The 27,028-nt window shown below is 36.8% G+C and overlaps 1 protein-coding gene across 27 annotated transcripts in view; it reads left to right on the plus strand.

Annotated features, from left to right (window-relative positions):
- Window positions 1-27,028, plus strand: part of MPDZ (multiple PDZ domain crumbs cell polarity complex component) — a 91,833-nt gene that overhangs the window by 9,196 nt on the left and 55,609 nt on the right. For 23 of the 27 annotated variants that reach the window (XM_085528882.1, XM_085528890.1, XM_085528906.1 and 20 more), the window contains exons 4-16: window positions 2,758-2,979; window positions 3,842-3,981; window positions 5,154-5,367; window positions 7,283-7,411; window positions 7,917-8,120; window positions 12,631-12,745; window positions 15,145-15,233; window positions 16,751-16,946; window positions 18,185-18,268; window positions 20,239-20,318; window positions 22,057-22,203; window positions 22,964-23,131; window positions 23,782-23,958. In XM_085528882.1, coding sequence (XP_085385008.1) covers window positions 2,758-2,979; window positions 3,842-3,981; window positions 5,154-5,367; window positions 7,283-7,411; window positions 7,917-8,120; window positions 12,631-12,745; window positions 15,145-15,233; window positions 16,751-16,946; window positions 18,185-18,268; window positions 20,239-20,318; window positions 22,057-22,203; window positions 22,964-23,131; window positions 23,782-23,958 — 1,965 coding nt within the window. The remainder of the gene's footprint in view (window positions 1-2,757; window positions 2,980-3,841; window positions 3,982-5,153; window positions 5,368-7,282; window positions 7,412-7,916; window positions 8,121-12,630; window positions 12,746-15,144; window positions 15,234-16,750; window positions 16,947-18,184; window positions 18,269-20,238; window positions 20,319-22,056; window positions 22,204-22,963; window positions 23,132-23,781; window positions 23,959-27,028) is intronic. The other 4 variants (XM_085528888.1, XM_085528887.1, XM_085528900.1 and 1 more) reach the window with 1 other exon arrangement.

Raw genomic sequence — 27,028 nt, forward strand, 5'->3', positions numbered from 1 at the left:
TCAAAAGGAAACAAGGTGACCTATCTCCTTTCTTCTTGCTCATGAATTTAAGTATCACTTTTCTGCCTTTTTTCAGTGTGGGTGAGAAAAGGGACATCTTATTTTTATTGGCATAATTGTGTATTATTATTACTTAGTTTCTTCACCAACAGAATAATAATTAAAGTATAAAACATAATTCAGTAGCTGAATTAGCTAGCTAGCGTCTGAGCTGTACATCTTGCTGTGCAAATAATTTTTCTGTTGATTGCTGTAACTGGGCAACTACAGAATCGTGGAGACAGTGAGGTTGGAAAGGACCTCTGGGATCATCAAGTCCAACCATCAGCTGATTATTATTTGTTATTGTTATAACCCTATAGCTTGCTAACCTGCTTTTCATGTACAGCCAACACCCACAGAACTCTTACTTGTTTTTTTTAAATGTAGTCCAGCCATGTGACAACTTAGTAAATTTGAAGTGATTAAAAAAGTTGGTGAAAAGCTCTTCTGAGAGGTTCTTTGAGGCTCTGTTATTTGGAAACTGACATCTAAAACCATACAGTTAATTCTGTAATGACTGTGGGTATGTACTGTAAGAAACAAGATGTGCCTGAAACACAAACATGTGTTTGCTGAAAAGACAGATTATCACTTATTGACATTGTTCTTGTAGTTAAAAAATCTTATTTTTCTAAATTCAGCCACCTAAAGTAGTCACAGCCAGTATTCCATAGTTAATTTCAGGTGTGTATATAAAATAAAACAAAAATTATCATTTCACCTATAGCCTTAACCGCTTAGGTTTATTATCTGTGCAGAAAATTCAGTGGCCTGCACACATACCCCATCTAACTGATAGAACTAGTTGTATGTGAATTTCTTGATTTATACTTGTATAAATAGCTGAACATGCACTTACAAGTTTTTGTTCTCAAATTTTAGTCATCTCTTTAGAAAGCATCCTTTTTCTTTCTGGTTCTTTTTCTTTCTTCCACTGTAACGTGAGATTGTCTGTTTCTTCTTTGTTTTATTTAAATGCTTACAAGTAATGTTGAAACAAGACAAAGAATAAAATAATGGTCATTTCAGCAAACTAACTCTGTTGGTGTTTTCAAAGCTGCAGTTTTGTTCAGGGCCACTTTTTGGTTTTCTATTTTGTAGCAGTGTGGAAAGGCATTGTGCTCTTGGAACTCTTAAATTAGTGAAAACAGCAGGGCTTGTGAAATGGTGTTAAGTAGTGCAATGAGTCGTTGTTGCAGTATATACCTGCTGCAGACTGAGATTGCTAAAGTGCTCAGGTGTGCAAACAGCTATCCTAAAAGTTGAACCAGGGTCTGTCTGTTAATGTAAGTTGTAAGTGACAGTTTGTTAAATTGTTAATGTGCTTTTAATTAATGTATGAGTTTTTAAAGACCTCCAAGACTACTGCAAAATTCTCAGGAGAAGACTCTCTGCCAGGAAAGTATAGGTGTGAAAGAGAAGATGGGAGCAGAGAAGACATGATGGCAATTAATTTTCTTAATTGAACTGATTCATTGTGACTGTCCCAGCAGAGATTTGACTACACTGGTAGTCAAGTGAGGCTATACTGCCCACTTTAGTAGTGGCTCATAGTCTCGTAAAATTGGATGTATTTCTGTCTTGAGGCACAACATCTGGAATCAGAATCATGGTTAGAAAAGACTACTAAGATGATCTAGTCCGACCGTCAACTCATCACCACTTTGGCCACAAACCCTAGATGCCACATATAAACTTTTCCTCTAAGAAGAAATTTTTCCTACCATCCAGCCTGGAAGGTGTAAAGATAACTGTGAGTCCACCTTCTGTTTGTGTAGCTCTGGAAAATGACCTGGCAATTTTGTAAACATCTGCCATGTTTTCCTATAGATGTAAGTACAGAGTTCTAGCATTCATATACAATTCTATCCCCCATGTCCCCCCCCTTTTTTTTTTCTATATAAGCGATCATTTAAACATCTAGAGAAGATCTGAGAAATTAGCGTCTCTGTGAAGATATTTCATCAGATTTGCTCTCTCATTTACCCTTAAAGCTTCTGTGTATTAATTGGGAACTGATTCCCTTGTCCCCAAAGTGGTGTTGATTGCCACACAGCAACATCCACCTCTTGTCTCCTAGATGAGTCAGGGTCTTATTGCAAGAAATGCCTCAGAAAGCAAACTTTTAATGAAAAACAAAGAAGGGTTCAGACAGATGGTCAAACTGTTGTCCCCCAGAACCTGCATACCCTTTTCCACAGAGCTCCTCTCCAGCAGGTTGTCCTCTAACTTGTTCTGATGCATGTGGTCTTTCCTGGTTATTCTTCCCCAGCTGCATGACTCTACACTTGTTCTTGCTAAACCTTACCCAGTTCCTTCTTATCCAACTCTCCAGTCTATCCAGGGTCTGAATGACAGCATAGCCTTTTTGGTGTGTCAGCCACTATTCCCAGCTTTGTGTCATCAGCAGACTTGCTGAGGATGCATTCTGTTCTTTCATCCAAGAAAAAGCTTGTTCAGAGTTGTTTACCACTAACGCAGTATTAGTGTACTTCAGCCTGGTGTTTTCATCTTCTTTCATGCTCTAGGTAATAACTTACAACCTGTCATCATCTACAATTTAAAATAATATATATTTATTTTTAAATAATATTTCTAAAGTCAGAAATTGGGATTCATCATATTTTTAAATGCTATTAACTAGCCATGATGTTTCATGATAAGTTGGAAGAACTCTGGTGCATCCATAAATGTGTTGTTACCAATCTTTTTCAGGTAAATATTACTCCTTCTGTGCATTCCACTGCTGAATTCCCCCATCTTCTCCACCATGGTGCGAATGTAGGGTCCTTACCATATAATGAGTCATATTTGTTGGCTCAGCAGAATGGCAACCCAGCAAATGTACTGGAAGCATCAATGAGATCCATTACTCCACAGATTAATGGGAAATCTTCTAGTGATGACTTTGAGCAACTGATCAGAAGTATGTCCCAGGTAACCATGTTTTCTGCTAATACTGAAATGTGGCAAATGATAACATACTTCCTATGAAAAAAAAACCAACTAAAATAAGCTTTTAAGGTGAGAAGGAATTGGTACATGAGAAAGCAGTATTGGATAAGTAGCCTTGACATTGTTTCTGCTGATCCTGTCCTTAGCTAGGCAGTATGACACTGATAGACCTGAATGCTGTTATCTTTCTATGGTCATTGTAGGACCGATGCACATATGCAGGATACACTTTGATAAAGCATGCTTTTGTGTACATAGCTTACTACAGCTAAGTATTCTGTGTCATTGGAAATGAGACAAAAAATTCCTCTTTGTGGTGTTCTATAATCTTACTATGATTCTGTGGTAGTATGTTAATTACCTCAGTGATTGTGGCTGAGAATGGCCATGCATCTGTTTTGGATTTTTTCTAATTAACTTTTGAAAGAGCTGGATATGGGAAGTCTTCTGCTGTTTTCCTAGAAAGCCTTTTACACAGTTCTACTTTTTCTTTGAATTCCATCCTTTTACTTCTTGACCTGCATCAAAATTGTCTTGTACCCTCTGAAATTGTACAGTTCTGAATTTGCTAGTTCTGTCACTCTTGAATCAGAGCTCTATAATGAACTCATTCTTCCTGATTTTTCCTCTTCTGTCTCTCAAATCTTTTATAATAGTTACCACTCTAATATGATAGATAGATTTCAGAATTGAAGAACTGTGTTTCTGTTACTAGCTTTATGAAACCTTGTCCAACTGTAGCAGTCAAATTGAAAATTCATTTAACAAGTTGTTTACCACATTCATTAATTCTGCTTTTTGATGTTTTTAATCTCAGTACCCTTTTATTTCTTCTGCTGGTCAGGGTCGTCCTGTTGAGACAATTGAGCTTATTAAGCCTCTGAGTGGTGGCCTGGGCTTCAGTGTTGTGGGACTCAAGAGTGAGAACAGAGGAGAACTAGGAATATTTGTGCAAGAAATCCAGGAGGGAAGTGTGGCACATAGGTAAGATTATAACTGAAATATTTTATTGTGCAAAGTGTTACTGCCACAATACAATTGAGTTTGTGTATTTGTGGTTCCAAGCATGTGTTTCACTTGGCACTCTGAGCCATGCAGCCTAGCGTTGCTCACTACTGCAGCTCTTATAATACTGATCAGAAAGGTCCTGGTAACAATAAATATTCCAGAGCACTCTGACAAATGGTTCAAGTTTCCAAGTAAAATATTATGTATTAAAGCTGAAAAGCATGCTTTTTTTTTTTGCTTTTTTTTTTTCTTTCTTTTTTTTTTTTTTTTTTTTTTGGTTTGTTTGTTTGTTTTGTGAATGTTTTTGGGTATTTGTAGTATAGAAGCTGGTGTAATATGGATTCTTTTCCTCAATACTGCCCTTTGTTTTGTAAAGCACTACCACTTTAGGACACTGAAGACGTGGCCAGTGTCCCTGCTGATGTGTTGTGAAACAAATAGAAGCAGTGAAAGAGGCAGAGGACAACTTGTCTGTGTAGGCTTTATGCAGTTCATTTGAAGTGGGTCTGGGGAAGGGCTTGGCATGTAGTTTTACAGTAGTGCATCCTTTGTCAGAAAGTGAAGAATTATTCTACAATTTATTCAAGTCTCTTTTTTCTCATTTAAAAGGGATCTATTTCAATATATTTTTTCAGCTTTTCCCTGTGCACCTTCCCCCCCACACTTTTTTTTTTGTTTGTTTGTACAAAACAAAACTAGTTTCCATAACATCTTGATGGAAGCATGTTCCAGTTTATGGTTTGAATATTCAGAATGGATGCACTGAACAGAGTAGAGTGGTTGGTCTGTTAAGCAAAAGGCTCAAATTTGAGAATAAACATAAATTCCCAGGCTATGGTTGGGAGTGACTTGAGATGTAATATGCTTAGTCTCGGATGGAGGTGCAGGGAGAAGAAAGCTAGCTAGGGGGTAGCAGCCAGGGGAGAGTGGCAGAAGGATTAGCTTCAAAGGAAGCAATCACCAGGGTGCTGCATCAGCTCCTTTTAGCAGAACTGCAGGGAAAGATTAAAAAGTAGTTGAAGTAGAGAAAAGGATATTAAAAGTACTGGAAAACTGACAAAATATTATAATTACTGTGGCAACATTTTTTGATTTTTCTTGTTTGGTTGGTTTGTCACCCCCCTTCCCTGTTAATGCATACATGACAGAGATGGAAAGCTGAAGGAAGCAGATCAAATCCTTGCTATTAATGGACAAGCCCTTGATCAGACAATTACACATCAACAGGCTATCAGCATCCTACAGAAAGCAAAAGATAATGTCCAGCTAGTCGTGGCCAGAGGCAGTTTTCCTCAGCTCATCAGTCCTGTAGTTTCCCGGTCTCCATCTGCTGCTAGCACAGTTTCAGCCCATTCCAACCCGGTGAGTATACCCCAGATGTCTGTGTATTCAGTTCTGGGTGTGTATGTACTTAGATAATCTAATATTTTGGGATTTTTTATTGTAGCCTGTATATTTTTTCATCTGCAAGTTTTTCTTCCAAGTATCTTCGTTGCACTTTGTTCTGTGCTAAGAGGTGAAAATACTTAGCCTTACTGTGGGGATCACAATGTTGGCCGTATTCCTTTTTTCCATCTGCCAAACTGTATCTCCATCATTACAAATAGAGCATGTTTACATTCCTGTATAAAGTTCTGTTTTAAGATAACAGTAAACAAGATCTCTCTCTCTTCCCTGCTGTGTGGGCAAAAGAAAATTTCTGTGGAACTGCATTCTGATCTGCACAGTCAGCTCAGTGGATACTTCTCTGCTCCTTTGTTCTGTTATAGCAAAGGAAGCTATCAAAATGCCATAGGTGGGAGCACACTTCAGGGATGCACTGAAATCAGATCTGCTGCTTTTGAAAGCTTTTACACATCTGGACGAAGAGAAGATAGGTCAGAAACATAGTAATGCTGTGCCTCTCCCTCGTATCTTCTTCATGTAATACTGTTACATTTTTGCTTCCCCCAAGAGTTATACCTTTGAATCTCACTGTTCACTTATCTGTGAGTCCTCTTTAGGGCAGTCTGTAATGAGAGGTGTATGGTGTATGTATAACTCTTTCCTGTCAACACACAGGGTAGGCCTGCTTTCTTGCAGTATTTGTATTGCATACTTCTTTCTTTTTGTGATTACCTCAGTGTTTCCCAAACATCTAATGCCTCGTGAAAAAATGCTCCTTTTAAACCTGCCACAGCTTTTTTTTTTTTTTTTTTTTTTTTTTTTTTTTTTTTTTTCTTGAAGCCTTCTTTTTTGTTTGGGATTTGTTTTGTTTTGGTTTATCTGAAGAATGGATACAAAAGAAGTATCATGTGGCTTCATATTTGCAGTATCATGATTAATTCAAAAATAACACTTTATTTTTGAGGTCCTTCCTGATGGAACACCAGATGTGGTTTTAAATTTTAGATGAGTTACTTATGTGATTTTTTTCTTAAACTAAACAATACCATAAACGTTCCAGTCATCTTTTCAGTACTGTACTGTGTGAACTACCACCTCATTTCAGAGCAGTCATACTTCTGCCACAAAATTATGCCTACAGTCAGAGTTAGTTCATTGCAGTGCTGCTGACATCAGACAACTCTGAAATGTTTGTTCACTACACAGGGAGAAATTCTGTTAATACATAACTTGCAATACCTACTGCTGCATTTATTCTTTGTCTTTGAATGGGGTTTATACTTTCTGATGTGTTTTGACTGCCAGTTTGAACGTGCACATATTTGAAGGTTTTATTTTCCAGTTCTTTGGGATTTCCTAAAAGCAGCAGTATTATTTATCTCAGTGACAAGGAGGTGGACAATCATAGATAGATTGTCCATAATTGTTGCATAAATTCTTTCAGCAATCTTGTTCATGAGTAGCTAGACCTTCTTAACTGATGACAACCCACTTAACCAATGACAGGATGTGTGGCCAAGGCACAAAACTGTGCTGTGGGAGGTTCACACTGGACATTACAAAAAATTTGCCATCATGGGAGTGGTCAAACACTGGGACAAATGTCTTAGCAAGATGCTTCATTCCCAGTAATTGTTACTGTTTATGACAGATTTAGATAATGCCCATGTTAATATGTTATAACTTTTACTTATTTCTGAATAGTTCAGGCAGTTGGACTAGATGATCTTTGTAGGTCCCTTCCAACTGAACTCAACCATTCTATTGCCGACCCCTCTTCCTACCTTTCCTTATTTGACGACATACCTGAGGAATAAGAGAAGATATTCGTGTTAATACATAAGTCCTTATTTTTATCATTTGCGAATTTTATGTGCTTTTTTTCTTTGAGGTTCACTGGCAGCATGTGGAGACCATAGAGTTGGTGAACGATGGCTCAGGTTTAGGATTCGGGATAGTTGGTGGAAAGTCAACAGGAGTGATTGTTAAAACCATCCTCCCAGGAGGGGTAGCTGATCAGGTAAATTCAACCAACCTTTGTATTTATCATTCAGTACTGTGTGAAGTTTCTCATTATTTTTATGCTCATACTAAATAATGCTAGCTTTTTACTCTGAAGTGTAGGAAGGAGAGAGTACATGGTGAAACTTATCTTTAGTAAAGGTTTATTTGGTGTAGGGAATCTGTGTGTTTGAATGTAAAAGTTGGATTAGGCTCCAGATCACTTTCTCACACTTCTTGTAGGTTTGGTGCTGATGCACCTAGACCTCTAATTCTTTCTTAGGTGACTGTCTGCGTAAATAAAGAACGTCCTAGATATTTTTGAGAAATTTCTAGTAAAATTAGTATGGCATTAGGTAATACATTTGTCTTCTACCATGCTATGAGGATGTTGACTTGGTATTCAAGTGGTCTCTAGTTCATATGTATTAAAAGTTACTAAAGCTGTATAGTCATTCCCTAATCTTATTATTTATGTGAGAAATTGCAGGGTGGTTACTTCATTATTTATTTTTCTCATCTAGCATGGGAGATTGTGTAGTGGAGACCACATCTTGAAAATTGGTGATACTGACTTGACTGGAATGAGCAGTGAACAGGTGGCACAAGTTCTGAGGCAATGCGGAAATCGAGTGAAACTGGTAATTGCAAGAAGTCCTGTTGAGGAACCACCTCCACCAGCAGTCCCACCAGGTACTCCAGTACCCATCACGACACCAGAGAAACAAGTAAGCAACTATAAATATACTTGTGGAAAACCTATACTTCAAACATAGTTTTATTTTAACTTCTGTTTGAGTGTCTTTCATTCTTATGTTCTCAAAACTCAGCATTTTTATTCTCAGTAGCAGTGTTTTTTATGTTACTGTCTGGGAGGTTTTAAATGTTATCAGTCCATGTTGCAAGGAACTGCATGCTTGAATCTTTCTAGGATGCAGGGTTGGAAAAGATATGACCTGAATAACTTCTGGATTGATTAACCTGTGGACTTGCTTGTGATTTTGCAGTAATACTTTGGAAAGTGTGGAAATTTTTTTTTCTTCAGAACATGCTGGTTCTGTAGCATTTCACTATCAACTAGTTTTTTGTCTCTTCAGAATCATTTTCATTTCCATGTCATCAGTGGACAGGCTGGAGAAGTGGGCCTCTGAGAACCTAATGAGGTTCGATAAGGCCAAGTACAAGGTGCTGCACTTGGGTTGGGACAGTCCCAGGTATTTATATAAACTGGGAGAAGAACTCCTTTGAGAACAGCTGTGTGGAGAAGGACTTGAGGGTTCTGGTGGATAAGGAGCTGAACATGAACCAGCAGTGTGTGCTTGCAGCCTAGAATGTGAACTGTGTTCTGGGCTGCATTAAAGGAGGAGTGGCCAGCAGGAAGAGTGAGGTGATTGTCCTCCTCTGTTCTGCTCTTGTGAGGCCCCATCTGGAGTTCTGTGTCCGGGCCTGGGGCCCCCAGTACAGGAAGGATGCAGAGCTCTTGGAACAGGTCCAGAGGAGGGCCACTAAGATGGTTAGAGAGCTGGAGCACCTCTCCTGTGAGAAAATGTGGAGGGAACTGGGCTTATTTAATCTGGAGAAGAGAAGGTTCTGGAGTGACCTCATTATAGCTTTCTAATATTTGAAAGAAGCATATAAACAGGAGGGAGAATGACTGTTAATGAGTCTGGGTAGTGATAGGACAAGGGGGAATGATGTTAAACTATGCCAGGGGAGGATTAGTTTAGATATTAGGTGGAAGTTTTTCATTCAGGGATTGGTGATGCACTGGAATAGGTTGCCCAAGGAGGTATTGGATGCTTGTGCCACTCCTCATACGTCTTCCCCTCTAGACCTTTCACCAGTTTTGTAGCCCTCCTTTGGAATCTCTCTGATAGTTTTATGTGGTTTTTGTATGGTGGTGCCCATAACTATGTACAGTGCAGTGTAGAGTTGAACAGTCAATTCCCTTGACTGGCTAGGAGTCACATGCTTGGTGCACCTCAGGGTACAGTTGACCTCCCTGGATGCCTGAGTACACTGTTGACTCATATTCATCTTGCTGTCAACCAGGAACCCTGAACCTCTTTTGGCAGGGCTTCTTTTCAGTGTCTCAGTCCCCAGTTTTCATGTGTAGCTAGGGTTGCCCTTTCCCAGGTGTAGAATCTGGCCCGTGCTTTTGTCAAACTAAAGCAGCTGGTGATTGCTCAGATGTCTGATTTGTCTAGATGTCTCTGCAAGGCCCCTTCACCCTCAGTGGAGTCAACAGTTCCTCTCAGTTTAGTATCATTAGCAAATAATAAAAAAACATTCTAGTCCTACCTCAGAGTCATTTATGAAGATGTTGAAGAGAAGTGGCCCTAAGATGGAGCCCTGCTAGTGACTGCCAGCCTGATGTCACTCTGTTTACTATAATCCATTGGGCCCAGCCTCTCAGTCAGTTGCTCACCAGCCACATTAGGTTTTTGACTATCTGCGTGCTGGACATTTTGTTCAGTAGGATACTGTGAGAAACAGTAATTGGGACCTTCCTAAGTACTTCCCCTAGCAATCTGGAATCTGCTCTCCATATGTTCAGGGTTGAGGTTTTAGTGACAGTTTTCCTCCTATCACCAAACAAGTCCTCAATAAGGACAAGGACAGAGATCTTTCTTAGTTTCTTAGAAGTAATTCATCAGTATTATCTTCCTGGCTGGGTGGTCTATAGAGGATTCCCACAGCTGTATTGTCTTTATTTGCTTGTCTCTTAGTCCTTACCCAAAGGCTCTCAACTTTGTGTAATCTTTAGCTGAGAGCTCTATACAGTCCAGCCCTTCTATTACATATGGCAGCACATACTGTCTCCGTTACAAACCCACTGGTTCTCCTCCTCTGCCTATCCCTTTCAGAAAAGCCTGTAATTGTCCATCAGAACACACTAGTTGCAGGACTCTTCCCACTTATAACTGTAACATCATAGCTCTGGACTGAGCCAAAGCTTCTCTCTCAACTGTTCTTCATGCAGCATTCACTGGTGTAGAAGCATTTCAAATGTGCTTCATTGTACCCAGAGCTTTGTGGAGTAGACTGAAGCATCTCACTAGAATGCAGCCCCTCTGATTGTGGTGTGCGATCTGAGAGCTTATCACCAGCATTGTAGGTGGACTTCAGCTGCTCTACTGGTCTCACACACAGCCCCAGCCCATAGGCTCATCTCTTGCCAGCTGGGTTTTATCCTCTTCCCCCTTCAAATCTATCTCAAAGTCCTTTGTAGTGTTTCATTTTGTGTAGTTATAATCAGATACAATTAAATGTGAATATGTGGATTATGAGACAAAAAGGTGCTTCTGTGCCTATGAATAGATAAAATTTATGCTTTGGAAAGAATTTTTCATTGTACTTTTTCCTGTTGTTTTTCTAGATATATTCTTGTTAGATAGAAATTGCTTTTCAGATATATCAAAATTAAAAAGAAGCTGTCTTTAACAATTCCTTGCATGACTGACATTGTTTTACTTTTGTTCACTGTAATGGGATCTATGGAGAAGAAACAGTCTGAATGAGTATAAGGTTAACTAAGAAAGTTAATTTTAACATGCACACTTTCAGTCATGCTGGGTTCTCCTGAGAGTTGAGAGTGGTGTCTCTCCTGCTGTCTTTGCAGCACTGAGGCATTAGACCATGGCTTTCCTGCAGATAAAATGAATAACATATGATTTTTTAGTTACCTGTAAAGTGACTATTTGAGAAAGGCAGCTGAATTTTAGAATTTATCTGTATATATTTCTTCAACATTTGCTTTTATGTGGTTACAGAATGAGGCCAGTTGCAGGATATGTAGAATTTGTAGTATTTAGAAAAAAAAAAAAAAAAAAAAGCCTCCAAGGGGCCTGATTTGTTTGCCACCTTCCTCTCCATTTCATTTGCTTTTAATACCTTATCCCTAGTACACGATTCCTGGCAGGAGAAGACTGTTTTAAAACTGCTTTTGTCTGCACAAAGTATTCTTGAAGGAGGGAGCACTCACTTAATGTTGCTGCAAGCTTCATCAATTTCGATCTGGGCATTAAACATCAGTGAAGTGAAGATGATGATGAAACACCTTGCTTTGACTGCTTCTTCCTTATAAAAACATAGTGACTGAAATCTGTGTGATGCTGTTGTGGCTAATAGTGACAGCATAATGTTCTCCCAAAATTGTAAAGAGGTCGTTGGAGCAGTAGAATGTTATTTTTCCTCTGACTGTGTTTTTAGATGGAGTTTTTGGAAAACTGAAATCAGAAGTCAGATTAGCAATCTGCAAATAGCATCATAGCTCTCCTGAATTATCATTTTTTTGGGGGAAGGAGGAGTGTGAAAGAAGGAGGAAGCGGGGCAGCCCATCTATCATGCAGAAGAGACAACATGAGATAGGAATATAGCAGGTTCATTATAGATTTTTACAGTATTTATGAATAGCCATTTCAAATATATGTGTAAGTACTGATGTCTGTATAAACACGTAGCCATACACTGACATTTGTTAGCTATGGAAGTGGATAGTGAGTACACAGTTTAGACAGCTGAAAGACAAAAATTTTATGGGGAAAAAAAGTGTTGAGAGTAAGATTTTTAAATTGTATTTTGTTTCCTTTCATTACTAAAGCATTACCACTGAAATATGAATTTAATATGCATTGTCCTGTAATAGATACTTTCATTAACAAAAAATAAATGAATTCTTTGCCATGTTATTCTTCATTGTGGACGTTCAGAGGGATGCAGTAGGTGTTAGTGGAAGTTGTCATTATTTCGCTAAGTGGAACTTTAATTGCTACTGTCTAAAAAAGAAATTTAAAGTCTTTCAAAGAATAAGAAAAATAATTGCCTCAGTTAAATAGCTTTAATTCTGTTTTAAACTTGTGTGCATATCGGTAGTTATTGGGAATTTGTAAAAATAGGAAAAGAGTTTATTTTTAAGAAGATAACAGTCTAAGATTGGTTTTTAGAAGGCCCAGAGAAGCTGTAAGTTACATTATATGGCATGTAAAAATGGTTTCTGTAACTTAGTGTAGAAGATGCTTATTCAGTTCTTTTTATTTTTAGTCATCAAATGATTTTATAGTCTGAAGAGTAATATCCCAGGGGCACTGAGTTGGAGAACGCATGATATGTGTTGCTTTAAGATTAAACATGTTACCTATACTTCTCTGTAAAGAGCAAAAATAAATTTTGTACCTGTTTTGTTTTGTTTTCCCCTGTCCATGTCTAACACTAAAGACTTTCTGTTTTTCTTATCAGAAAGATGCTTCTGTTGATAGTTGTGAAGAAGGAGAGAAATTTAACGTGGAACTCACTAAAAACATCCAGGGATTAGGAATAACTATTGCTGGTTACATTGGAGACAAAACATCAGGTAACAGTAGATTCCTACAGTCATACTATAGTAAAATGTAGCTGCATTAAATTTTGATGCAAGTATCTTTACTTTTTGGATAATATTTCTTAAAAATCCTTAATTGTCTAATATCTTTTTAAAGAAAATGGAATTATTTGCCTTTTGAAAGAGATTCAGTTTAGAAGTAATCAGTTTTTGCTAGAAAAACCCAAGTTGTTTTTTGTTTTTGTTTGTTTGTTTTTTCTTTTTAATTAGGTATTAACTTCACTTTTGTCTTAAGCTTGTGCTGATTTTGTCTTCAAAAAATATTACTAATATGGATTGTGGCACTTTTATGAACTTTTATATTTGAATAATATAATATAATATAATATAATGTATATACTATATAATAATATATTATAATAATTATATATATTATATATTGTATAGAATATATTATAATGTAATATATATATTATATATATATTTATATATATAATAATATAACATATATTTAAAGTAACATGTGTAGTATTAACTAGCAGATCTAAAATTCCTTTCAGTGACCTCTGATTGTATTCAGTGTTTGTTGATCTCTTGGGTTGTTACAGGTTTATGTTAACTTATTAATTGGCTCCCAAATTCACACTATGAATAAATAAGTGCATCCGTGTTCATGTACAGTTGTGTATTTTTTCTTTGTAATTTCAACTGCAATTTTCAGAATAATGATTCAGAACTCTCTGGTGCCTCCCTACAATAATATGGCAAATAGAACACAGTTAAGAAGGGACAGTTTTCAAATATGCCATACACATTCTCAGTGTACTGTGGTTATGATTCTTATCCGTATAAATATTGTTAGGAAAATTTATGGGTAGATATATTGCATATTACTGGCGTAATTAGCTGCCTTTTAGGAGCTGAGGCAATTTAAACTAACTATTCTGTGAGTTAGAATGGTCACGGTTGATTTAAGTATGCTTTTTAGTATCTTCCAGTAAAACCTTTAAGAGGCAAATAAAATCACAGAATGTGTGATAGATATCAGCATATTTTAGATGAATAGATTTTACTTTATTACACTGTATGTGACTGTATTACAGTACCTTCACACCTTAGGTGCTAATTGAGCACCCTTAATTTTATGATATAACAGGTAAATAACAGTTTTATCTGAATCAGTGATAAAACTGCTGGACAATGAAGAGTGTAGTTAAATCTTTAACTTGAAAAATAACAGCTTGTCGTGTTACTATGCAGCTCTTACAGGATATAAAAATGCTTGGAAACTAGGAATATGAGCCATTTAATTATTCACAAAACCTAGGAAAACAAACTAATAAAAACCAGAAACCAATTGTCATTCTCAAAATTTAAACATACTTGTCTTACTCTTCATAAGCTGAGTATGGTAATTAGAGCAAACCAGAAATCTGACCCTTCTCATTGCTAAATTTTGTTATACTGAGGCTAAATAAGGTAAGTCTTTTGGTCTTTGAAGGCACTGGTATATCTTGACAGCTGATAAAACCCATTTAGAGGGCTGTGACCATAAGACCTGCTTTCATACCAGTTCATGCTAATATTGATTTTGTATGTAATACCGCAGTCATCTATGTAGGATGTCCAGATATTTTCTCTTTACTGAGATGAAGTTCTTTCAAATTTTTCCATGATTTTTTTTTTTCTTTTTTTTTTCTGAAACTGATTCTTCTTTCAAAATTGCTTTTGGGATTTTTTTAAATTAAACTTTCCATAGTTGATTTAGATATCTTTTTCTTCTGATTCAAAATCAGTAATTGTCTAAACTGGATTTATTTTGAGAGTTGGATTTTTTTTCTGCTTTTCTCTCTTTTTTTTTTTTTTTTAGTTGGATCAAGTAGTGATTTACAGCTGTGATGAAAAGTTGGTTTGAGCAAACATTTTAGTCCTCCTTATTTTAGAATATTCTGCATTTACTGACCCAAGCACATAGATTCTTCAGCATACTAAGTATACAGAAAATACAGAATTCACCAGATTAGTGTTTTCAAACATAATTTTCTGCCTTTCAATTTTAGATCTAACCAAGAAAAAGAGATTTTATTTATTTATTTATTTGTTTGTTTTTTGTCAGTGTTGGTTTTGGCATTTTGATTAAATTAAACTAGAATTTTTATGTTATTTTTATAGAAACTAGTGGGAATTTGGAGTTGTGAGATTTTGATTCAGGTCCAATGCAAGCTAGCATTAATGAGAGTCATCTTTTAGGAAAATAATAATATATATGTTTTACTTAAAGCATGTACTTTCTTGATTTTTTTTTTCCTTATCTCACCTGTAGATTGTAATTTCTTTCTTTCTTTGCTGATATTAGTAGTAAATTAATTGTATTATTTAAACTTTTTCTTAATGTATTAGTTAATGTAAATTGCTCTGTTTTTTCATACCAGAACCTTCTGGAATCTTTGTGAAAAGCATTACAAAAGGCAGCGCTGTTGAACAGGATGGTCGAATCCATGTGGGAGATCAAATTATAGTTGTAAGTAAGCAAGGAAATGAAAATGCTTGAAAAGCTCTGTACATACACAAGTTGTTAAAAAAATGCTTAATAATACTTAAAACATTTAAGCCTGTCACTGAAATGGCCAGTCCTGTTTTAAATGAGTATTCAATTATATTAGCTTACCGATTTTGCTACATGTAACTCACATTATTGAAGGAAACCTGCTCATATGCACTTATCAGTAGGACCATTTAAACTGGTTAGTGAAGGCAGAGTTTCAAAGTTTGTTACAGATTATGCAACTATTTTCAAAATGATTTTTGACATGTGTTATTCAAATGTTAATAAGAATTTAAACCTTCAGAAGAAATATTTTCATACCTTAAATCTGGACTTGCAGATAGTAAAGGCAAGACAAACAACAGATTACAGTCTCTCTCCAAGTAGGAATGTGCTTTCGTGTTTGTCAGTATATACGACATCTATAATTATTTAAATGTTGAGCTCAAATAGCTGAAACATATCAACACTAAGCTTAAATTTTTCTGCTGCTGCAGATGTAAAAGGGGAAAAGTTTGGTTTATTTAGATGTAGAGGGAACATTAAATAGTCCTAGATTATTTTTCATTACTTTATGTTTAGAAGGATGCCAGAGTTGGAAGAAAGGCAAGAAGGGCAAGAAAATGATTAAAGGTGAAAGGGGAGATATTTTTTTTTTTAGGAGGAGTTACAATAATGGAGTATGTATGCCATGTAGATAGTCCCAGTTACTGGGGCAAGGGGCTGTAATGTGGCTTAAAGGTATTTCAGAAATTACTGGTTTGGAAGAGTGAAATGGAGAAAAAGTAAAATAATACAGAGCTTGCAGAAAGAAGAATAAAAAAAGTTGTGTGGGGCCAGTGGGATGAAACTGAGCCACTCCAGAGTGCTCAGAAAACAAAGATGAGTTAATGAGGTAAAATATCCAAAACTATATTCATTAAAATACTGGACTATAAATAACAACTGGGCAGCTGGTACAGTGCTTGATAGAGAAATTAAACTTAATTGTGTTCAGTAAAAGACTTCCCTGTGCCTGAGTTTATTTGAGCCTAGAGCTTGTTCCTGTTACAGTGAATGAATGTGTTCCTCCTCACCCGACTCTAGCTAATTGTCCTGACTATGGCTGTATTTATTTGGTTTATGTATTATTTATTTGGCTAATTTATAAAACGTTTTCCCCAAGTAGTTCCTACTTGAAGGTGGGGGTGTTAGAGCAGTCAGGCGGGCTGTATGGGTTGCCTGTTTCTTTTCAACTCACAGAGCATGTCTGCATGGCCTCCTTGTGACAGATACCCAGAGTACTTCTCTCCACTTTGCTGTGGTGTTGGTTGGTAGCTAGCTAATGAATGTTCAAGTGAAAGTAGTTAGTGTATTGAACATTTGTACGTCTTCCAGGTTTTTGTTCTTGTTGTTTTACTTGCTTTGTGTTCTGACAGATGGTGAGCACCAACACTGTTGCTTTACTCTGGACATTTTATACCTTTCTGCTAATAAGCTACTTAACCCTGCAGGTGGATGGAACAAATCTTCAGGGTTTTACTAACCAACAAGCAGTTGACGTTTTGCGACACACCGGACAAACAGTTCGGCTCACTTTGATCAGAAGAGGGCGTAAGCAGGAAAATTATATTCAGCCCCAGGAGGACTTCAGTGCTGCTGTTGAAAGGGACTTAACGTTACAAACAATGGACAGTACCACAACCAAAGGTAATTATAAACAGTCTTAGCTTAAATTTGGCTTGAAATATTTTCCTTCTTAATTACAAACTGGAAATAAAGTTCACTAAATTCATTTTCAGTTGCTGTTACTTGTACTGCACGAGTGGAAAATTTGATCTGTTGCAGATTCATTATTCTTTTAGAAACAGTGGTATTATTTGCTACATTTTCAAAGTTAATATTGAAAGCTCTGCACTTTGTGATGAGCTGAAGTCCTTCAACACATAAATCCTGTAGATCTTTGAATAGTAAGTAGGCAGGTAGTGTTTTATTCGTGTCAAAGAGTGATAGCAGCATTGGAAAGAAAGCAGAGATACTCTCCACACTGGGAAAACCTACTCTTGATTCCTCTTACTGCATCACAGTCTTGAGGTATAACAGGAGAGGCTTATATGTACAATGTAGTTAGATATAGTCGGATTATTTTTAATAATCTGATAGGTCATTAATTATGTTTGTGTTCAGAAGGCAGAAGTTCAGAAGGCATAGCAAATATCATTTTTGCTCATGACTCAATGTAATTTGTGAAGTTCGATCTTACACTGTGCATACCTTGAGGTAAGGTGCCAGATCATGGAAGTCCATGTGTTTGAATAGAATATCCATGTGGAGGCTGGATGATAAATGGATTCTTTTCAGCTACTTACACTGTGGGCTGATATCAGTAGATATATACTGCACTCATAGTGTGAAGCGTAACACCCAACTTGATTGAGGTTTTGAAAGATCTAGTAATGTATTCTCTGTATGGCATCCTCTCATTCCTGCCTTTAGTAGAAATTACAGGGGAAACACTTAGTGCTGTTTCTCCAGTCCAGAGGTGTTCAAGACAGCTGACAGACAGCAACATACCTAACAGAATTCTGAAGCAGGAGAGATTTTCTACGAGAGGGAATGTTGTCAACTGTGTAGTATTACATTCCTCGAGTCTGTACCATTTTCTTTTTTTTCAGTGTCAGCTTTCTGTATTACATGAGAGAAAGAAGGAGAGAAACAAAGACAAAACAATATAAGGTGATATGGAGGTGGTAGAAAGGGACACAGGGAGAAGACAAAACATGAACAAAAGATAAAATACCTTTAAAAATATAGTGTACCTTCTGGGTCTTTATGCTCTTCTGTTTGCAAAATGTGGATTCTATGGTCCAGAGTCATTGCTCTGGGACATGTCCATGAACATGATGAATGCATAAAATAGCTCAAAATTCTTTTTCTTCTTGTTCCAGATAACAGTGAAACAGAACAGGGATCTCCATCACAGACGTGCACTGCAGTAAACATCAGAGAGGATGTAAAACAGCAGGAAACAGGTTCCCAGTGTTTGATATTTTATTCTATGAAAATGCACTTGTCTGTGCTTGTGTTAAGGCCCAGTGTTTTGTGTGTCTTTCTGTCATGTGTGCTATGGAACTGAGGATGTATACATAGAAATTAATCATACATGAAAACACGTACTGCTTGTGTACTCTTGAGTGCTGTAAGTTGAATACTTTGACAACAACTACTATACATGTCTGAAAATAATTACATTTATCAAAAGATGTCTCATCTCTGCTTTTGCTAGAATTTATCTCTTGTTTTATTCCACTTATACATTTCTACTTGAACTTCTTCATCTTTTTTACTTCCTTATTCCCTAATGTGCCTTTTGGAGACTTTAACGTCTTGCGATAAGTTTCCATCTCACAGAGCCCCAAGCTTGTATTTATTTCAGTCTGTGTTCAATGATAGCATTTGAAGTTTAGTCAGTTCTGATGTACTGATAAGCTTTTTTCCATACTTTTTGTGGAAGTTCTTATTTTGTAGTGGGTATTTTCTTTTCATATTTAAGGTACTGTGCTGCTTTTCAATTGTGGGCATGCGTTTTCCAGATGGAGACAACTATGATGTACTTTCTAACATTTTCCTCTATCCAGAGCTTCAAGAGAAGCTGAAAAACATCCACCCATATGAGTTTTTAGTAGATATTTTTCTGTGTATCCTCCTAGAACTTCTCCTTCCCATTTTGCTAGGTAGTTGAAGAATTTGTTTTTAAGGCCTTTTCTTCACATACTTCAGGGTCTCTGCTTTGGAATAAGTACTGTCATATTTAAGTGCTACAAAGCGCCTATGCAGCTGGCTTTATTTTTATTAATATTTCTGGGCTCTGTTTAGATGCTATGACACTGAGGCTGTTAATCACTTTAAATTCTTACGGAAAGTCCTTGTGACTTCAGAACTTAATCTTTTAATGAAGACTCTAGTCTTTGTTTCCGGTGATCATTCAGACCTAAAGAGTTTGTTTGATTGCTTGCCTGTATGCACATTGTGGGCTGAGAACCTTGAATGTATAGAGTTCCATTGAATTTGCTGTACTATTTAATCTAAGTACTGCCTCTTGTTTGTCTGTTTCTTTGTTTACGTCCTGCCTTAGAATCTAAACATTTTGCATGAGGAAGAAATAAGCAGGAGAAAATAATTCCCATTTTTTCAGCTTGGAGATAAACATTCAGTCAGTTTAAGAGCTGCTGCATTGTTCTGTCTTTTTCTTAGCATCAAGATTATTTTCTCCTCCTTTCATTCCAGTAGTGATTTCATTGTTGCTCTTTATTATTACTTTTTACTAATTAATTAATCTTTGTTAATTTAGCTAGTTACTTCTCTTTATCTGGGTGGTCCTAAGTGAATGTAATGAAAAAAAAAAGAAGCTGCCACATGTTCTTTCACTGCCTTCTAGGGCCTGCTCATTTAAAAGATCTTCAAAAGTCATGCTTATAGGCCCAGATTTTGTTTGAAAACTTCTTCCTTGGTTACTCTCTATAAAATGTAGGGTCTGTCCAAAAGGAACTGGATTCAGTATTGTGTTTGTAAACATTTTAGCCATTCCACTGAATCAATCTGATTAGCCGACATAAAGTCTGACTTAACAAATGTTTGAGGCATGTAAATAACTTTCATTTACTTTGTGCCTGCTTATCTTTCTGAACACTGAGGTTAATTTAAATGTTTCCTTTCTTCCCAGCCATTTAAGCCAAATGTTTTTGTTGAACTTCATCTTTCAAACTACAGTTAGTTTTGGTGCAAGTTGTGCAAGTTGCAAGTAATTTGCATCTGTTCTGTAAGCTTTCTGTTAGGCAAGCCCAAAGTCAGTGAGACAAAACCTGTCAAGTGTTCAGTCATATTTAGGAGTGTGCTGGCATCATGGATTGATTGTGCAGTCTTGCATTGTATATCATACCAGTGACAGAAATAAACAGAAGATTTTAGTTTTTGTCGTAGTAATCTCAGACATAACTTCTAGATTTCCAGCTGAGTGCTACAGAAGAAGCAGTTATGAAGGCAAAATGGCAGAGGATAATGGGGTCAAATTATGAAATAGTGGTAAGTAAACTGCAATTGTTATTAACTGTCCTTGAATCTGTGCACCTGTTATGTTTGCATACAAATATGTGTATAATCTATTCCTTTATAAAAAAGTTACACGTGTCCCTTAATCTGTAGTGATGTTTCTTTTGTTTTGGGGGTAAATTTTATATGTATATGTAGATAGATAGATAGATAGATAGATAGATAGATAGATAGATAGATAGATAGATAGATAGATATAGTGATGTTGGCAGAATACTGCTTTTGTTTAACCTGACGGGAGACTGAATACCACGCTGTAGTTGACCTGTACCCATCTGCCTCCTTCCCAGTAGAATGCGGGAGAGAACTGAAAAAACAATGTAGAACTCATGGATTGAGGGGGGATAAAACAAACAAAATAAACCCCAAAAAACTATTTAGCAAGATAGAGAAAAGAATAATAATTATGACAGTTATGTAAATGTATATAACAAGGGTTGTGCAAGCAATTGCTCACCACCAATGCCCATCTAGCCCCCAAGCAACAGAAGAGTTATGAACTCCCACTCCCTTCAAAACTCCTTCTGCATGAAACCATGCAGTATGAAATACTGCTTTGGCCAGTTTAAGTCAGCTATCCTAATTCTATTCTGAAAGATAGCTTCATACCAGACACTGAAGAAAACAGTTTCGTCTCAGCTGAAACTAAGACAAATAATCTTAGGTTATGATGGATATTGTTTCACACATTTTCTCCTTCATGAGAGTAAGGTGTGTTAGGCAAAAAACAGTGTTCAAGGTGAACTTCACTGCTCTGTTGAGAGGCCAAAATTCAAACTAGATCTTCAGCTCTCCTATCCAGTTCTATATACTGAATGAATTGTTCAGTGTAATGATAGAAATAATGCCTAGGACATTTGTTGCACATGCAGGTGGAATGCAGTGTTTGAGTTCAGAATTTTACCAGTTTGGTGTATAATTTTGAAGTAGTTTCTTCAGAGATATGTACAATTAGATACATTGTTGTTGTATACATTTCCCACTTGCATGTGCTGAAGATTACTTCAGCATAAGATTACTTCAACATAAAGCTGCAGTTTCTACTGCAAGACTCTCAATTGATGCAAGCATTTTTTCCTCTTATTATACAAATGTAAATTTGAGTATGCAGAGCCTCTTCCTGTTTTGCATGAATCACACTGAATTGGATTGTGTTTCAATTTGTATTCTCTTTTGTTTTTTTCTTCTTAGTTTTGCCTCAGAGTCTGATTCACTGCATAAAGGCAGGTTAAAGAATGGGTCTGTGGTGCTCACTTCTTATCCATGCAAGGCAATATAGTAATTTTATGCCAAATAGCTTTTTTTCTTTCAAGGTTCCTGGATTTACACTCTGTGAATCCATCATGATTGTTTGATTTTTACAGTAGTATAGTAGCTTGTGATTACATAAACTTCACTGAATGTGGTCTATAGATTTTAATTTCAAACTCGTGGACTTTCTTTTACCCTCCCAGTGCCTTCGTTGTATTGGAAAGCTTAAGTTGGATTCTTTCTTTTAATCTGTTGCTGCTGTTTTTCAACATTGTTGTTGGAAGACCCGAACTGAGATGTATACATGTTTTTGCAGTCTAAAAATCTACATTAAAAATTGCAATATTTCTAGGTTCTCTTTTCTGAAGTAATGATTTCCCTGTATGTGAACTGCATCTGAAGGTTATGGATATGGTTACAAATGTGTCCAAAGCACCCTTTTCGTTTTTTAATCTCTTAGGTTGCTGTGGTTAGCAAATTCAGTGAAAGCAGTGGGCTAGGAATAAGCCTTGAAGCTACAGTGGGACATCATTTCATCAGATCAATCTTACCAGAGGGGCCAGTTGGACGAAGTGGCAAGCTGTTCAGTGGTGATGAGCTTCTGGAAGTAAGAACAACATGTATTTTTTCTTGGTCTTCTTCTAGTAGGATTTTTGAGAAGTGATTTGCTTCTCAGTGGTTACAGTTTTGGGAATGTAGCATATCTAAACCTCATACCATCCATAACCGGAATTGTTTCAGCAGTCACTTCATAGGTTCTTAGGCATTTTTATGTGACTACATGTGCTTAGTTGCATATCTCAGCTCATAGCTGATTTTTCCAGATAAAATTGAAGACCATGAAAGAAGAATATCTAGCAAAAGCATTGAAGTTTACTAGAAATATCCCTTACAGTAAAGGGAGTAAAACAGTGGTTTGTTTCCTTTTCTAAATTACTTTCTTAGAATGAAGATGTGCGTTTGCTTTGCACGGCTCAGAGAAATCAACATAATCCATATGTTTTCATGGTTAATGTACCTGTTTCCATGAAAGTCAGCTAGTATTGTTTGTTTTCATATTTGTGTATTCCATGCTTTAGTCAGGGATTCTATGAAGTGACAGACTATGCAGTATTTGTAAGATGGCACAATCCCACAATTTATGAGCCTCTTCAGCTCAAAACTTATCTTGGTGGCTTGTTCTGAGCTCCAGATTGAGTAGAGGTGGAGGGATGAAAATCTTCAAGCTTTTTGTAAAAAATAAATAAATAATAATAATGATTAGATAATTAATTTATTTTCTGGGTTTTTTTTTCTTTTTTTTTTTTCCCCCTCATGTTTGTTCATTGTACTTCTACTAAAAAACTGTCCATTCTTCATTTCTTCAGGTAAATGAGATCTCTTTGCTTGGAGAAAATCACAAGGATGTGGTCAATATCTTGAAAGAACTGCCAATTAAAGTGACAATGGTGTGCTGCCGTCCAGTGGCTCCCTCTGTCAGTCACACTGAAGTACTGGAGAGTTTAAGTCTATCTGAGGTCCAGCTCACAGAAAAGGTATTTAAAAAAAGAAAAAGTCTACAGGTAGGCTTTTTTAGAGTGACTATATTTCAGCTGGTTTTGAACTTAACACAACTTCTGGGTTGTGCTGAGTAGAAATGAATGTGCACTTTATGGCTGGCCAGCTTCTGTTGCTCATAAGTTAAAAGCTCCAGATAACCTCATGTGGTAAAAATGTAGAAGTGGTGTTGGATATAACAAAACAACAGTATTTATACGAAAGAAAGACACAATTCTAACTTCTGGATAAGTCAAAACATTCAGCTGATTTCTCCAAATCTTAGTTGTGAAATCAAATATTCTCACTCAGTGCAGCTGTGTTTTGGTCGGAGCATATTTATAGGCATACCATTTGATAACATATATTTTCTTTGTATTTGAGCACATAGATACTAACAAGATTTTCTGAAGTATTTTTTCTGACAGAAATTCCAATTTGTAAATAATTTGACCAAGGAGTCCTGTCATACATTTGCAGCATCGAGAATTTGCTTCAAAAGCATTAATTCTGTGCTAGACTTAGTCAGACTTGTTTTCTCACTCTGTGGAATGTTTGCGCTTTCACATTGTTTTGAGAAACGTTATTTTGTCTTTCTCTGTGAATGTTTTCAGCAATTTCTGATGTTTAATGTTCACCATGTTTTCAGGAGCATATAAATCTTGGATTCCTTGGCTCTTCGAACACAGAAGCTTCGGAAATTTCTACAGCTCAGACTATGGATGAGGTGCAGAGCTCTTCTTTCACAATGTGGGAAGCAGAAGTACAACATGTTGAACTGGAGAAAGGAAGTACGGGACTTGGATTTAGCATACTGGACTACCAGGTAATTTTAATTCCTTTTTGTTTGAGTAGGAAACGAAATACTTGGTATCATTTGGGTCTCAAAGTATGATATAAATAAGTATTTTAATGGTAAATGTTAATGGAAACCAATACAGTAGAGCTAAATTGATGTCACTGCTGGCAAGCATCTTAACAGCTAGACAACTTATTTTTTTTGCTGTATTACAACTAATGATGGAATTCATCTTACTAAGTCTGGGAAAAGAATCTTTTCCAACAAGCTGGTCAAAATAACAAGAGCTTTTAATTTGAAAAATAATTACAGCTTTGAATAACAGGGAGTTGCCAGGGCCTGCTGAGGAATTAGGAATCAGCAAGGTAATGTGTAAAGTGCCTGAAATGAGTTGGGATGCGTACATCTAAAGAGGAAACAGTCAGTAGTCCAGCTGAAGTGCCTCTATATCAATGCATGTGGCATGGGTGAAGAATGGGAGGAATTTGAAATTGCTCTGTAGTTAGAACGCTGTGATCTAATCATGATCACTGGAAGTTGGTGAAGTGGATCACATGACAGGAGCACTGTTTTCAATGGCTATAAACAGTTCAGGATAGGCAAGGAAGGAAAGGTGGGGGTTTTTACTCTCTGTGTTAAAAATTGATTGACTACACAGAGCTGACTTCAAAAAACAGATGTGAGCATGTGGAGAAGCTATGGGGTAAATATCAGGGCCAAATCCAAACAAGGAAACCTCATAGCTGGTGTTGCAAGCTGCCTTGTCAAGGGGAACCTGTTGATGAAATGTACTTACTCACTTGCAGGAGGCATTGTGTTTGCAGGTTCTGATCCTGCTGTGGTACCTCAGTCACCCTGATAGCTGGTTGTGCTGCTTTTTCAGCAGATGTTAAGAAGTCCAGGAGACTCTTGGATAGCTTCTTAAGCCTAGCAATATATAGCCCAATCAGGAGAGTAGCACTACTAAATCTGATTCTTACCAATGCAGATGAAATAGAGAGGTTGAGATAGGTAGCTATTTGGGCTGCAGCAATCATGATGTTGTGGAATTCATGATCTGGAGGGATATGGGCCAGGCGAAGAGTAAAATAAGACCTTGAATTTTAGGACCGAATTTCCATCTGCCTAAAAAGTCAGTTGATAGGACTCCCTGGGAAATGAACTGCTCTCAGGGATAAAGGAGAACAGGACAGGCAGCTCCCTATGAAAAGGAGGTCTTAATCCTCATGTGTAGGAAATGCATAGGAGAACAAACTAAGTCTTCCTGGCCTTCTTCACAGTCTCTTTTGAAACGTTATTGTGGCTTTTCTCAGTGTAAAGGGAATTTGTAAGAAAAATAGAGAAAGACTATTTACCAGGACATACACTGAAAGGGGCTACAGTTCCAGTGTGAAAACTGGAAGAAGGTGGAACTAGATTGACTGTGAGGGAAGAAATTTTTCATAAGAGTGCAAAGACTCTGGAACAAGCTGCCCAAAGAAGTTGTGGATACCTCATAATTGCGAGTGTGAAAAGTCAGGTTTGATGGGGCTTTGGCCAACTTGTTCCAATGGAAAAAGTCCCTGCTAGGGAGTAGAATTAGGTGGTTTTTAAAAGTCCTTTCCAACCCAAACCATTGTATGATATTATGATTTTACAGGTTCTAATGGTAATGATTTATCCTAAAAAATAAATGAGTAAATTACTAGCATCTTGAGAAAGCTGATCCTCTGATATGCCTCAGTTGTGGTGATTTACACATTTTTGAATATTCAGGCATCTTGCTTTGAATTTTGCATCTGCAGTGAGGGTGCCCTTGCTTAGAGCAAGATCCAATAAAGGACTTAAATGCTTAAAGCAGGATTTACTAAAATACAGGACAGTAATTCTGAAATCCCATACTTAGCTGCTGTCTATCTAGGATGTGCCTAGATGTCCTCATTAATTTTGTGTTTGACTTCAAAATTCCAAGTCATCTCAAGCTGTGATTTTTGTTGTGTCCCTCTATCAGAACACCTGTGTGCCTGTCTCCTGTTTGCATTTGGTCAGGTTCCAACAAATGCCTTGCCTCTGCTTCCAGTTGTCACAGTGAATATTTTTTAATTTCTCAGCAAAGTTAAGTAACTTTTCTTTGGGTCAGTGTAGGCTTTTGCCAGAGTATTTGATGGTCTAACAGGTCTCTGAGGAATTCTGTCCTTAAGGAAAAGGACAACATGAGATCACTTGTAGGTTGAAGTTACTTGTACAGTGCACTGCTTAGAAATAATCTATGCCTCATAAATATTTTGTATTTGCATGCAGGTAAACGTGAAGAACAGAGGAATTTTGTTAATTTGAAATATATAGGAATTTTTGAATATCTATGTATACGGAGGTTATGGTTTAGTGTGTTACTTTTTATGCTCTGCAGCGAGGCTCCGTAGCTGAGCTTGAGTATGTGGAATCCATATCAGCATAAAGTAAAACATGCTTTTGCTTCAGCCTCTTCTGCAGTACAGGCACAAGCTGCGATTGTCAGTGTGGTTATTTAAAGCACTGAGTTTTTTAAAGACTGTTGGAAATACCTTAATTTGTATGTATTTTGTGTGTATGAGTTGTATTATATCATGCAGGACTACATAGCTTTCTGAATCTTGCTTACCTTTGTTTTTGTCAATTTTACAATAGCTGTGATTTATCCTGTGTTCTCACCTGTGAGATGAGGTTAAAACACTTCAGTTTGTCAGTGAAGGTTCTGTTTCCACCTGATAGTGTGATCAACAAACTAAATTTGCAGTGAGGTTTCTGCTTATATTTTGCTTTCTCCATTAAATTTTTTTAAAGTAAAAATTCAATGAACGTTGACTTTAATCAGGGCTGTGTTTGTACTAATATATTTATCATGTTTTATATACTGGCAGGCTTTTGAGAAAGCTTACATCATTCTTTACCCCAGGAAGTACTTGAGGGATGTAAGAATAACATACAATGGGACATTTTCTTGTTTGATTTTCATGAAATATGACGTGCAGTGTCATCCCAAATGGCATTATAGATGGTCTTTAAAATGTAGGCAAATCTGTCAGTGTTCAAGTCCAAACATAATATCTACCGTATATCATCTTGTGAAGTATTTAAT

The sequence above is a fragment of the Coturnix japonica genome, chromosome Z, assembly GCF_054131305.1.
Source record: "Coturnix japonica strain WE chromosome Z, WE-NBRP24, whole genome shotgun sequence".
NCBI classification, from domain to species: Eukaryota; Metazoa; Chordata; class Aves; order Galliformes; family Phasianidae; genus Coturnix; species Coturnix japonica.